Source organism: Tachypleus tridentatus, chromosome 9 (genome assembly GCF_004210375.1).
Source record: "Tachypleus tridentatus isolate NWPU-2018 chromosome 9, ASM421037v1, whole genome shotgun sequence".
NCBI classification, from domain to species: domain Eukaryota; kingdom Metazoa; phylum Arthropoda; class Merostomata; order Xiphosura; family Limulidae; genus Tachypleus; species Tachypleus tridentatus.
The window spans coordinates 30,644,957-30,659,753 of NC_134833.1; the positions used below are offsets into that span (position 1 = coordinate 30,644,957).

The window sequence follows — 14,797 nt, forward strand, 5'->3', positions numbered from 1 at the left end:
ACAAACAAACAAACAATCCCTCTTGTCTTACACTGCTAAATTAGGGACGGCTATCGCAGATAGCCCTCGTATAGCTTCGCGCGAAATTAAAACCACATCTAAAATATTTAAATACAATTTCTGTGAAATCGACGATATTTTTACAATTTTAACTGAGATCGTTTTTTCAAACTAATGTGTTTACTTGTTTCAATAATGAGATATTGTATTTCAGCAACATCTAAGATCAGAGCCATCGATGGCAAGAAAGATTTCATGGTCACAAATTTTGTTTTTGTTTTTTAATTAACTTCGTCACTACATTATAAACAAAGATTAGACATCTTATGATAAAATTACAGCACTTTGATTTTTTTTAACAGTTAGGTACGTTTTGACTCCATTCATCGTTTTAAATCCACAAGAAGAGTTATAACCGTTCCTGGGTTTGAAAATGATAGACTAGAGGGAATGCAGCTAGTCAACAGTACCCAACTCTATCTCTGAAAAGTGGGATTTTGATCAGTACTTTCACAGCATAGTTATTGACTCGACATAGTCACATGGTTAGGGTATTTGACTCCCAGTCTGAGAGTCGCAGGTTTGAATCTCAGTCCCACCAAACATGCTCTCCCTTTCAACTGTGGAAGCGTTATAATGGTTACGATCAATTCCACTATTCGTTGGCAAAAATTAACCCAAAAGTTGGCGGTGTGTTGTAATGGGTAGATGCCTTCCATCTAGTCTTTCATTGCTAAATTTAAGTTATGGATGCCTGGAGCAGATTGTCCTCGTGCAACTTTGCGCGAAAGTCTAGTTGAACTATATTTACAACCCTAAAGAAAGATGTTCGTTTTATGCGACAACGGGACCCAAACCATGATTCCTCGGACTCACAACCTTGGCATACTAACTACTGGGTCACACCTGCCACGATATAGTTAAGAACTGAAGTAAACATATCCCACAAAATATATTTATGATAAAGTGAATTTTTTGTGTTGGGTTAGCAATTTAAAGTGAAACTCTAAGTGACATATCTTAATAAAACTGAAAGTATTTCTACAGAAACCAAGCAAACAACATTAAAATACACGAGTACATGATTTTCTTTTCACAGGCAGATCAGCCTTATTCGGGTTTGTATTAACAGCATAGGAATAGCAATTCGGTACATCTGAGTTTCGCTTAATCGTAAATCGATTCATTGTTTTAACAGAAAATTGAATGATTTTAATAGTTGAAAGACTAATTAAAGTAAAATAAATTAGCTAAAATCATGAATAAATTAATAAAAAACTCCTAATACAGCTTTTTGGCAGTAATTAGTCTTCTTAGCTAATTATTGATATTTTTATCATCTTATAATATTAATCGCTTTTCTCTAAGTCCATCATAAAGCGTTCAAACCTTCAGAATATCGGTCTACTATAACAGATAAAAGAAAAAAAATGCAAGTGTGTTGGTTATAAGTCTGGTGAAATTCTAATCGAATTTAAACGCCGTGAGTCAGCGGTAAGTGTACAGACTTAAAATGCTAAAATTCGTGGTTCTTCGTTTATTTGGAATTGAGCACAAAGCTTCACAATGGGCTATCTGTGCTCTGCCCACCACGGGTATTGAAACCTGGTTTGTAGCGGCGTGAGTTCGGAGACATACCGCTGTGCCACTGAGGGGCCGTCGCTCCTCCTGGTGGACATGATGCAGATAGCTCATGATGTAGCTTTGCGCGAAAGGCAAAGTACGAGACAGAGAAGAAACGAATTTATTTTATTAGATTTCACTGTATTTAACAAGTGAAGCATCTAGAGTTTCTCACGTAGATATCAAACCTTTACGTGCTATTTTACCATTTATGTCTGGTTCGAGTTCTCACTGATCATTCCCACAGTTCAAAAGTAGATTTATAATCGTTTATCCTATTGTTTAACTCATAAGAATCTTCTCATTTAACATTTTACTGCACAGACGGCTGAGTGAACACAAGAAAACCAAAGTGGGTATGACGTCATGATCATTGTTTGTAAGTCCGGTTCGAGACTACCCAAGGAAATTGTTAACAAGAGATGACTAATGTCTGTAATTAAGGCACTGACACTGAATCACGATCAGAAAATAAATAAGTTAATTAAAAACAGTGAAAAAATACCTCGAAAAATGTGGACATTACGCTCACTGAAAATGTATTAGTTTCGAATATGTCGTAAATTAGACGGTTTCTGTTAGTTTGAAAGAACAAAATGGGCTATTTGCAAGCTGTCAACCAGGGGATTGAACCTCGGATTTCAATGCTGTAAGTCCGTAAAGTTACTAGATGAAAAACTCAAATCATGTAGAGAAATCTATAATACGCGTCAATATAAAAATATCAAATGTCATTCCTTTCAAAACTACTTCGTTTTATAAGGCTTGTTTGTATGTTATTGAGTATAAAGCTACACAAAGGGCTATATGCGCTCTGCCCATCACGGGTATCAAAACCCGGTTTATAGAGATGTAAGTCTGCGGCCGTACCACTGTGCTACAGGGGGGCCGTTTTATAAAAAGGTAATTATCAGTGATATTCGTCTTCAACTAACTGCATACGAAAATAAATTGAGGTGTGATGAGTTCTTCAGGATTTTTACATTCTTTTGTTATTGTTCTAAAATAAGTGGTTTGTTACGCATTTCGCGCAAAGCTACACGAGAGCTGTCTGCTCTAGCCATCCCTAATTTAGTGGTGAAATGCTCTAGACCAGGGGTGTGCAACATTTTTCGTCGGTGGGCCATATAACCAACTTCATCAATCAAGCGGGGCCACTTAAAAAACAAGCTTATTCGTGTACATGCACAATAAATTAAAAAAAATTCTCAAACTGCAAGCAATAATATTTTATATTTTTGCATGAGTGATCATTTTAGTGCGACACTTGAAATTTAGAGTCCTTGCAGAGCTTGTCAATATCAGCTTTGACAGAAGTGGTTGCCACTCTTAACTGACTGGTCAAATGTTCATCAGTCAGCTGACTTCTACATTTGGTTTTGATGAGCTTCATTTTGGAGAAAAATTGCTCACAGCAGTAGGTGCTACCAAAAAGGGAGGCAATTCTTTGTGCATGACGGGACAAATTGGGAAACTTTTCACGTACACAGAATTTGTAAAAGTCTAGCAAACTGTTTTCAGAGAATTTCCTTTTAGTGTCCATGTCAGCCTGCAGTTCAATGAGTTCCATTTGGCAATCATCAGGACTGTCTTCCACTGCCAGATCAAAAGGTTGAGCGAACAATTTCAATCTAATTTCAGTTTGTCTGAAATCTGGAAATCTGTTTGCAAACTCATCACGCAGCTTTTGTACACTGGTTCCATATTTGTTGCAATCCAGATTAGGAAACTCCAGTTTCCTGGTTGCAAGACATGTAAAATGGGTCAATATGGCTCTTCTCAACTGAACCTGGAAAAGTTCCAATTTCTTCTCAAAAGCACAAATATGCTCAAACAACTTATTCACAAGTTGACTTTTCCCTTGTAGTTTTAAGTTTAAATCAGACAGATGCTGTGTAATGTCTGTGAGGAATGCTAAGTCATTCAGCCAGTTCTCATTGCTCAAGAAGTCCACATTCTGACGTTTGCTCTCCATGAAGAACTTAATCTCCTCTCGCAGATTCCAGAATCTCTTCAAAGTAGCAGCTCTACTAAGCCAACGTACAGCAGAGAAGTACAAAACATCTGAATACTCACTGTCCAGCTCATCTAAAAAAGTTTTAAATTGTCGATGATTTAATCCTCGTGTTCGAATATAATTTACGCATTGGGCGACATTTTTCATGACTTGTGCAAAATCCAGAACTTTGGTGCACAAGCTCTCTTGGTGAATAATGCAATGGCTTACAACTACGTCTTGTGCTCCAATTGCAGTTAGAAATTTCTTTGTGAATCCATTTGTCCTACCTGTCATGGAAGGAGCACCATCTGTTGTAACACCACTCAATTTATAAGGATTCAGTTCAAACTTTTCTACAACCTTAAGCACTTGTTCACAAATATCCTGTCCTGTGGTTGTGGAGGAAAGGCTTGCCATATCTAAAAACTCTTCGAAAACATCAAAGCCTGCAGCAACAGCTCTGATGAAAATGACAAGTTGGGATGTGTCATTGATATCAGTGCTTTCATCCAAAGCCAGACTGAAAGCTTCACACGAATTCAATCTCTCTTTCAAAGTTTCTTTGATGTCCTCTGAAAGATCTTTTGTCCTGCGTGAGACAGTAAAGCGGGAAAGGCTAGTTTGCTCCACCAAATATTTTTCTCTGGACATGCATATTCTGTGAATATTGTTAAACAATTTTAATAAATTCTCCATCACTGAAAGGCTTTCCTTTTCTGCCATACATTCACAAAGCTTAAAACTCAGTTTTGTCACCAGTTCTGAATTTTTCTTGAAAGTGGTAAAAACACCTTGTTGCTTTTCAATGGATGTTTTTAAATGTTCAATTTTCGTGCCTGACCAACAATTTCATCAAACTGGGAGGAGTGCTTAGTTGCGTAATGTCGCTTAATATTGTACTCTTTCATGACTGCAATTGTAGTTTGACAGACGAGGCAGACAACACCTTGATTATGTGGGACAACAAGATATTTTGTGCACCATTCACTGTTGAATAACCTTCCCTCATCATCAATTTTTCGTTTCTTAACTGCTGACATTTTACTAGCCCTGAAATCAAAACAAAAATTATTCTCACGAAAATAGCAAAGTAGAAAAAAAACATAGAATTTATTTACACATGGAACCTCTTATGGACAGAAACACATGTTTCTAAATTGGCATCCCGATCATAGCCTTCCGGTACTTAAATTAATTGAGAATAGCAAAATACAGTGTGACCTCGCCTATTCGCGGTTCGCCATTCGCGGCCCCGCATATTCGCGGGTTATGCGCGAACTGCGTTTTGTAGGTCACAGAGACTGAAAGGGCTTTTCGAGGAGATTTCTGTTGTATTTACTCAATCAAGCCGTTTTATCAATTGTCGTCTTCACCAAACAAGATTGGACTGCTATTGGCTGACTGCCTCAGCTTTCCCAACAACGCAAACGGCAAAGCACAGCCCGGTAACGCACGGTACAATTTAGTGAAATACATAACAGTATGCAATATTGCTACATTATTACTGCATCAATGAGTATAAGTATCATTAGTGTTTGGGAAGCATTTCATATAGTATATAATCGCATACATATACGTTTTAAAACTGCATCCAATATTCGCGGTTTTCGCTATTCGCGGGAGGGTAAAGAACGTAACCCCGCGAATAACGAGGTCACACTGTACATAGAATCAGATGCATCTGAAAGCAAAAATTTTAATAAATTCAGTAAAGTCACAACAATATGCTAAATAATAATCAATTTACCTTCAATCTCTTGTAGTAACTGTAAAAGGTAATAAAATTTTCACCAATAATGAATGACGGACAGCAGAGGTTAGGGAAAATTGTCGCCAGCGGGCGAAGGCGAGGTTCAGGACATGACGTTGAGTCGTAGACAATAGTGCTAGTGCACGTCACCTATTCATGCCCTAAGGAGGCCGACCAATCGAATTCGGCCTGCTCCTCTCTAGCAAAGATAATTTTAGAAGTTTGTCGAGTCGAAGCCTGGGAATCCCGTAGGATCGATGCTTTTAAAAATATTCCATTTGCGTTGGATTACAGATCAGGCCACATGGTTAGATTACAACAACTAGGGCCACACTAAATGGCTTGGCGGGCCGGGTTGTGGCCCGCGGGCCGCCTGTTGCACACCCCCTGCTCTAGACCATGAAAGGCAACTAGTCTTTACAATCCACCGCCAACCCTTCGGCTACTCTTTTACCAACGAATAGTGGAATTGATCGTAACATTATAACGTCCTCACCTTTGAAAAGACGAGCAGGTTTTGTGGCATGGAGGTGAGAGCTCGCGATCTAACCATACCAAACTCACCAGAAAGCAAAAAAAAAAAAAAAGGATACCAAAGTTAGTTGGTGATATTTCAAACAAATCACAAGTCTGTGCTCGAAATTATTTGAATTTTGTACACGTCATGACTTTCTTATGTGTATGAATTTTAACAGCTGTAATATATAAATTCACACCCCTTTTGGTAAGTGTTGTTGATGCCGTACATGTTACCAATATGCAATTAACAACCACCTCGTTTTTAATCTAGTGGCTGATGGTTAAATAAATACTTGGGTGGATAAGGAACCTGACGACGAATTTCACGCAAAGCTACACGAGGGCTATTTGCGCTAGCCGTCTCTAATTTAGCAGAGTAAGACTAGAGGGAAGGCTGCTAGTCATCACCATCCACTGTCAATTCTTGGGCTATTCTTTTACCAATGAATAGTGAAATTAAGCGTTACCTTATAACGTCCCCACGGCTGAAAGGGCGAGCATGTTTGGTGTGATGAATATTCGAACCCGCGATCGTCGAACTACGAGTCGAGTGTCTTAACCATCTGGCCATGCCGGGTTTCATTTACACCCTTCTGCAAATTGGTTGAAACAAGACGGAAAATTACGATTTTTTCAATTTTTTGCGTTTTATTTCTTAGAATCCAAAAATTACTCAGAAATTAATACATGATATGACTGCCTTTATTTTTTAGAAGATCATTAATCCGCTTTGGCATCGAGTCCACGAGTTGACTGCAATCTTTACTAATTTTTGGATCGCGGTACCACACCTCAATTATGGCCTCAATTAGCGTATCTTTCGTAGTACAGTCTTTTCCCTGAAGTATTTCTTTACAAATCGCCCAAAGATTTTTAATAGGATTTAAGTCCAAAGAGTTTCTAGGCCAGTCCAGCACCTTTATTCGCGTTGTAGTCATAAACTTCTTCACAAATTTTGATGTGTGGCACGGAGCCAGATCTTGCTGAAAAATACCAGATCCATCTGGAAATCTCTTTTTCAATTCAGGAACGACTCTTCTCTGTAAAACTTCGATGTACTGTGATCCTCACATCATACCTTCTACAATATGTAAGCCTCCGACGCCATAGTAGCTGAAAAAGCCCCAAAACATCTTCTTCAAGGGATGTTTTACGAACTGATTGATGTGAGATTCTCGAAGTTTCTCACTTGGAGATCTGCGAGCATGCAGACGTCTTTGACCCTGTACGTAGAAATTAGTCTCGTCACTGAATTACACCTTCCTTCATTGTTCTTGCGTCCAGTTCTTGTATTTCAAACCCCATTGATACCGTTTTTACTTCATTGAGTTGGTAAGAAGTTGTTTTTTGACTGGTCTCCTTGCCCTTCTAATGTAATTTCGAATGATGTAATATTCCTCAAAATTTCGTCATATATCCCAAAAATAGATCGACCGTACTGTAAAACACAGCTAATGACGCAGTCTGTGTGAAAAAATGACTGTTAAAGGAAATCAGCGGGTCAAGCGAGCCTACACCGGTCGCCATGCTGAAAATATTGTAAAATGACCATTTGTTTCAATTAATTTGCACAAGGGTGTATTTAATGAAAGAAGGCTTAGTCAATAGTAGTATCGCCCTTCTTACAAAAAAACTTAAGAGAAATATATACTTTAAAATAATTCACAAATATACAGTTAAATTGTAATTGGCCAAGAGTCTGATTACATATACATATATATTAAATGATTTAAGTTGATACCACATACCCTAAACTACAACGATTTAAGAGTGTGTTAGCCATGTCCAGAAATGACTTCATCTTTTTTTCGTAGTGCTACTCTTTTGTTTAGATTTAGTTCTAGCATAAATTGTGAAGTGATTTTCATTGAAGAGTATGAATCAAACACATAACACTTTCCATGCTCACTTAACCCTAAAACTAAATAAATTCGTTTTTTAAATTTTCTCTATTGGTTAGGTTTACGTACTGAATCATATTGAGATCTTTTATGTTTTTACTTGTTGTAACACACACAATATAAAGAACTAAGAGAAAACTAATTATAAGTAATTAGTGAGTTTATTTGTAATATTGTCGGCACTTTTGTTTAATTTCGTGTGTGTGGCTTATGTTCTTAGGACCTGTATGGCCAACAGTCATGGACGTACAAGAATTATATCGTTTAGAGAAAAACTGTTAAAACAACAACAACACAAACACAGTAATTTTAGGCTAATATGTACTGAGTGTTCGTCAACAGAATTATGTGAAAATAACTTCTGTAAATAAGAACTAAAACTATATAAAGACTCTCCCCAAACTTGCGCACGCGTGCGTGAAAACAGTATCAGTGGCTGATAACAATGGCTACTGGTGTTAATATTAGCGGTTAGTCCAACTAAGTTTCATTTCTGTCTTTTCCATCTTCTTTTTTTTTCTGTCTTTCATTGCACACACCCGGAGATCTAGAAATTCAATTTAACTACGGGTTAAATCCCTGTCACACCAAACAAGATCGCCCTTTCAGCCGTGGGGGCGTTATAATGTAACGCTCAATTTCACTATTCGTTGGTAAAAGAGTAGCCCAGTAGTAAGACTAGTTGCCTTCCCTCTAGTCTTACTCTGCTAAGTTAGGGACGGCTTGCGCGAAATTCAAAAAACAAACGCACAGATACAGCTTTAATATTAATATGCAAGAGCTTTGGAGTTTCACACAGATAATGTTACGTGTTTAACTACATTGATTTGAAAAACAAATAGCTAACAGTTTTGGAGTTTCACAGAACAATGTTACGTGTTTAACTACATTAATTTGAAAAACGAATAGCTAACAGTTTTGGAGTTTCACAGAACAATGTTACGTGTTTAACTACATTGATTTGAAAAACAAATAGCTAACAGTTTTGGAGTTTCACAGAACAATGTTACTTGTTTAACTACATTGATTTGAAAAACAAATCCATGTATCTAACAGTTTTGGAGTTTGCATATATAATGCTCTGTTTCAAAATACATTTATTTAAAAGAAACATGTGACACTTTTGGAGGTTCACACAGATAATGTCATGTGTTAAAGTAGAACTCGAACATAAAAGTGAAACTTCCACATGAAATTACTTGATAGGTTATCTACGTATAACCGTCCTAATTCTTGGACTACTCTTTTCTGGTCACTACAACAGCGCATTCACCAAAGTCCGGAACGCATAAATTCTACGACTGATTGTCAGATCATGCTAAACACTGAGTCATGTCTAACAAAAGTAGTGACAGCTTTTTACTGGACTGTATTTTCTTCCATTATGATGTGATGTGAATACCCGAAGGTGGAAACAGTTAAAGAATACAGCAAGAAGATGATACTACACAATAATTAACTCATGCTGTATTAAACAGTATGTCGGGATCGCAAGAGGAAATAAAAATGGTTGCGGGAAAGTATGTGTCAATAAAAAAAACTGTCAAATGGATCAGTAATTTGTATTTATTAAGCATTTAAACGTTCCAATCTGTCACCAAAATTCTGAAATGTGTATGGCTTTCTAATACTCTGCACGAGACAGTGTGAAGACTTTAGACAATTGTGTTACTTTGGAACTCCTTTTTTTAAAAAAAAAAAGTTTAACATGTTATCTCTGTTTTTCTTTTCTAGTGACAACCATGGAAAAATGGAATACATTAGGTTTACAGTTAATTATCTGCTCCTCATTATGGTTCTTTGCTGCCTCAGAAGGTACAAACTTGTTATATTATATTAATTATGAACAATTATTGTAATCCGAATGGTATTCTAATACTCTCACTGAGCTTATAATAGCATAACTAAATTAAAATATTATCCTAATTGTGCTATGTTAGAAAATTTAAAAACAGTTCTTACTTAAAACTTCAATTAACATCCTTACGTTTTATTCACGACTTGATTTTTTAAAAATAGTTTATTGTTTTTGGATTGTTTTAGTGCACAGTTATACAGTGGGTCATATTTGATCTCAGAACTGTTGGGATTGGTATTAACACTTTCACTAATAATGCAGAGAACAACGTTTCGACCCTCTTAGGTCATCTTCGGGTTAACGAAACGTTGTTTCTCTGCTTAATTAGTAAAAGTGTTAATACCCATACCAGCCATCCTGAGATACATTTTTATTTCGAGTGGGTTTCTCGTCATCACGAATCACGCATATGTGGTCTGTTTACTGCGGGGAATCGAACCCCGAATTTTAGTGTTGTAAATCCTAAGACTTACCAGAGAACGTATTGTTGTGTATAGGGGGTGAGGCAGAAATGTTAACATCATCTTTATATAGTTGTTTGGTTTTCAATAAAATTAACTCATGTTATTATCAAAATGTATCATATGAAGAGATAGGCGTGGCTTAGTGATCACCACGACGAACTGCGGATCGAAAAGTCCAAACTTTGGGTTGTTTTGTGAAGCTAAACATGCTCCGAACTTTCAGCTTTTGTCTGTTTAAAATGTGACAGTCAACTTCATTATTACAGCCACATACTAGGCGGAAAGTGCTGCTAATTGACTTCCCTTCTCTCCAATCAGCAGTTCTAAATCAGTAATGAGTATAAGTGAACCTTGGCAAAGATTTGTTGCATAGGGCACTTTACACATTGAAGAAGCTAACCCTTTTAAGTATATACTGCTCAAGCAACTAAAGAAACAAATGAATTCTTTAGATTAATCTCAGCAAGCTATGTGTTGTGTTCGTTGATGAGCTTGCAGACTGATATTCTGGAAATCCGCATGGTAGATATAATTATTATACCAACAGGATATGTTTACATACAATTATAATATAAATCACAAGTGTTTTATTTTTCGATTACAAGTACAATCGTCCCTCGCTAGTACAGCTGTATGTCTCCGGATTTATACCGCTAAATTCAAGGGTTCGATTTCCCTCGGTGGGCCCAGCAGATTGCCCGATATGGCTTTGCTATAAGAAAACACACACACATACAAGTACAACCAGTTAATATAAATTCCCGTTACTGACAGCTAGTCATTAAAATATTGTATTATATAATAATGGAATCCAGAGAGATTGCAGGTAAAAAAAATTGTTTGCTGTCTTTTTTTTTTCCCCCAGTTCGACCTGTGAAGCTGAGCCCACGTTTGAAGTACAACTTTCCAGAAGGTTCTAATATATCCCCTGGTTCTGAGATTTCTGGATCAGATGATAGCTCATCATCATCACTACAAGAAACTGGTAATGTTGAAACACCAGAACAGATATGGTGTTCAGAGGCCGGGTTTTTTCGTCATCCAGAAAATTGTCATAAATTTTACAGGTGTGTTAACCTGACAGAAACTGGAGAACCCTTTGCTATTTATAAGTTTGACTGTCCGAATGATCTTGTTTTTGACGAAACTATCGAAAGCTGTAACTGGCCAAATAAAGCACCTCTTTGTGATGGTCAACAAACAGAAATTGTGATAGGGAATAAAAATGATAAAACTTCAACTACAGAATCTTCAGGGTATGACCAAACATCAGTTTCAGAACCCTCACAAAAGCCCACCAATGCATCTGAATGCAACAAAGATGGATTCTTCCGTGATCCAAATGATTGCACTCGATTTTATAGATGTGTAGAGCAAGGTCAAATATTCATTAAATATGAGTTTAACTGTCCAGATCACCTTGTTTTTGATGAACGTCATGGCGTTTGCAACTGGGCCAGTCAAGCTCCTCTTTGTCAAACAAAAGGATCACAAACTACAAGTTCGACATCTGGGAGTGAAATGGAATCAGGAAATTCTACACCAGAAAGTGGATCGTTCTCAGAAGGTGTGTCACCTGAGGACGAATCAACTTCAGTAAGTTCTACTCCGGCCAGTGAATCATCTTCGGGAAACGATACTGAAAGCGAAACCCTTGGTACAACTGGAACTTCTGTGTCTTCAGGAGAAAAAACAAATGGTAAAGAAGCGCCACCTGACTCATCCAAAGAAAGTAGCAAATCATCCCAGGAAAACAATTTTCTCTGTCCAGAAGCAGGGTTCTTTCGAAATCCACACGATTGCCACAAATTTTACAGATGTGTGGATTTGGGGGGAAACGATGGACATTTTAATATATTTGAGTTTGACTGTCCAGATGGACTTGTCTTTGACGAACGTGAAAGCATTTGTAACTGGCCCGATAACTCTCCTCCCTGCAATGAAAACATTATCTGTCCACCAGTTGATAGTTCAGAAAACAGTACCGACGACGGAGAAACTGAAGGAACAACTACATCTTTAGATACAACAACAGAGTCAGTGATAACAACAACCCAAGGGAATGTAATTGTGGATGTTGGGAGTTTATATGACTGTCGCGCGTCAGGTAATTTCCCATTCGAATCTGACTGCGTAAGGTTTTACAGATGCGAAGAAATGGCATCTAGCCTCGTCGGTCTACTTTTTCGTTGTCCGGAAGGCTATATTTTTGATGAGGAAATAGCTCTATGTAGAAGAAGACCTAATGATTTTGTTTGCAGTAAGAGTCCACCCAACTCCCTGATTTACAGAGCCAACTCGTTTCTTTTGAATCGCGCTATCCTTGCAAGTTCTAAGTTTCTGTTTGATTAAAAATCCACTATAATATTAGGGACTTGTGTGGTTCGGGTTGTAGAACCTAGAAAGCAATCTGTTGGGACTACTATAAAGATGTTAAGGTTTCCGGTGCACAATGGTGATGGATTATAGGTATGTTTTCAGTTACTCGTTTAAAAAATGCAGCTATGTTCTTATTCCGTTAGCACGTAAGAACTTAAACTCTCAATGCCATAACAAAACAATGTGACAATTATTCCTAGTGTGTCTTTAACCATATCGTTTAGAATGGTTGTAATTAGCTTACGGTCTAGATGTTCGTCTAGACTTGCAATGATTTTTATTAAAGGCAGTGTAACTTTTTTTTTATATAAAACTGTATATTGTTTTACTTCTATTTACTACTGGCTATTTTTCTAATGCAGAAATAAAATACAAAATCAGAAACACGAAAGAAACGGATTATGAAATGCGCAACAGACACCATCCGTTCCGTATTCTTTCTCTTTTTTTAATTGTGGGAAACGAAATTATAAAACATGCGAACTTAGAACATTACCTACCACTCAATTTGTTACGCACTAACCAGTAGCGTGACAAACTATACAGTCTAATCCGTGGTTTTACAAATTACAAGGCCTAACTCGTATTACGGCAAACGAAATGCTCAGCACCAAGAAAAAACAAACAAACAATAGCCCAAACGCTTTCAGAAAATTATATTTTATTCAAAAAATGGTCATGTATCAATTAATGGGTAACAAACAGGAACTTTGTTTTCAAATAAATTTGTTGAACCTTAGCAAACTTCCATACAACTTTAACAACAAATTTAGAACACCCAGGTTCATTGTCACACTGAAATAACTCCGTTGTTAAAGTTTCTTATAGGAGTATTTGTACCCAATTAAAGTAATATCAAAAATGTTTTGTTAAAATCAAAATGGCATTCACCTGGATGTTCAAGTTTGATTCCGATGGGTTTTAAGACGTTATCTGATCACATTACAGGATTAAACTATGAAAAACTTGCTTAAGAAAATACAGTAATTAAACAAAAAAATGTAATGGGAAATACTAGATTATTTGTTTTGTTTCTTTTGTTTTAATTTCGCACAAAGCTACACGAGGGCTATCTGTGCTAGCCCTCCTTAATGTAGCAGTGTAAGACTAGAGGGAAGGCAGCTAGTCATCACCACCCACCACCAACTCTTGGGCTACTCTTTTACCAACGAATAGTAGGATTGACCGTTACATTATAACGCCCCCACGGCTGAAATGGCGAGCATATTTGGTACAACCGGGATTCGAACCCACGACCCTCGGATTACGAGTCGAACGCCTTAACACGCTTGACCATGCCGGGCCCACTAGAGACTATAAAATGCAGGGATAGTTGTGCGCTCTCAAATTTTATCAGTATACAAACATTACATCAAAAACAAGTAAATAATAGTGAATCATTTTCGTAGTATTCTGATAACCATGAGAATATCAAACGGTAACATTAACTGAACCAGCTACTTAGCTACTGGTAGAGATGCATTAACTGAACCAGCTACTTAGCTACGTGGTAGAGATACATTAACTGAACCAGCTACTTAGCTACGTGGTAGAGATACATTAACTGAACCAGCTACTTAGCTACGTGGCAGAGATACATTAACTGAACCAGCTACTTAGCTACATGGCAGAGATACATTAACTGAACCAGCTACTTAGCCACGTGGCAGAGATACATTAACTGAACCAGCTACTTAGCCACGTGGCAGAGATACATTAACTGAACCAGCTACTTAGCCACGTGGCAGAGATACATTAACTGAACCAGCTACTTAGCTACGTGGCAGAGATACATTAACTGAACCAGCTACTTAGCTACGTGGTAGAGATACATTAACTGAACCAGCTACTTAGCTACGTGGTAGAGATACATTAACTGAACCAGCTACTTAGCCACGTGGCAGAGATACATTAACTGAACCAGCTACTTAGCCACGTGGCAGAGATACATTAACTGAACCAGCTACTTAGCCACGTGGCAGAGATACATTAACTGAACCAGCTACTCAGCTACGTGGTAGAGATACATTAACTGAACCAGCTACTCAGCTACATGGTAGAGATACATTAACTGAACCAGCTACTCAGCTACATGGTAGAGATACATTAACTGAACCAGCTACTCAGCTATGTGGTAGAGATACATTAACTGAACCAGCTAAAACTAAATGAAAAAAAAAATTGCTTAAAATTTATTTCTAAAACTTACTGTTACCACCACATGATACAAGATCTAAGCATGTAAACTTACCTTTTCTCTCCTACTAATTTAAAAAAAAACTATATATTTTTAACCCTGAAGGC

The 14,797-nt window shown here is 37.3% G+C and overlaps 1 protein-coding gene across 2 annotated transcripts in view; it reads left to right on the forward strand.

Annotated features, from left to right (window-relative positions):
* The window catches only part of LOC143224971 (uncharacterized), a 29,600-nt gene extending 16,794 nt beyond the window's left edge, over positions 1 to 12,806 (forward strand). For both annotated transcript variants that reach the window (XM_076453536.1, XM_076453537.1), the window contains exons 2-3: positions 9,527 to 9,607; positions 10,980 to 12,806. In XM_076453536.1, coding sequence (XP_076309651.1) covers positions 9,535 to 9,607; positions 10,980 to 12,466 — 1,560 coding nt within the window. In that variant the 5' untranslated portion in view covers positions 9,527 to 9,534 and the 3' untranslated portion in view covers positions 12,467 to 12,806. The remainder of the gene's footprint in view (positions 1 to 9,526; positions 9,608 to 10,979) is intronic.
* Positions 12,807 to 14,797: the final 1,991 nt, after the last annotated feature.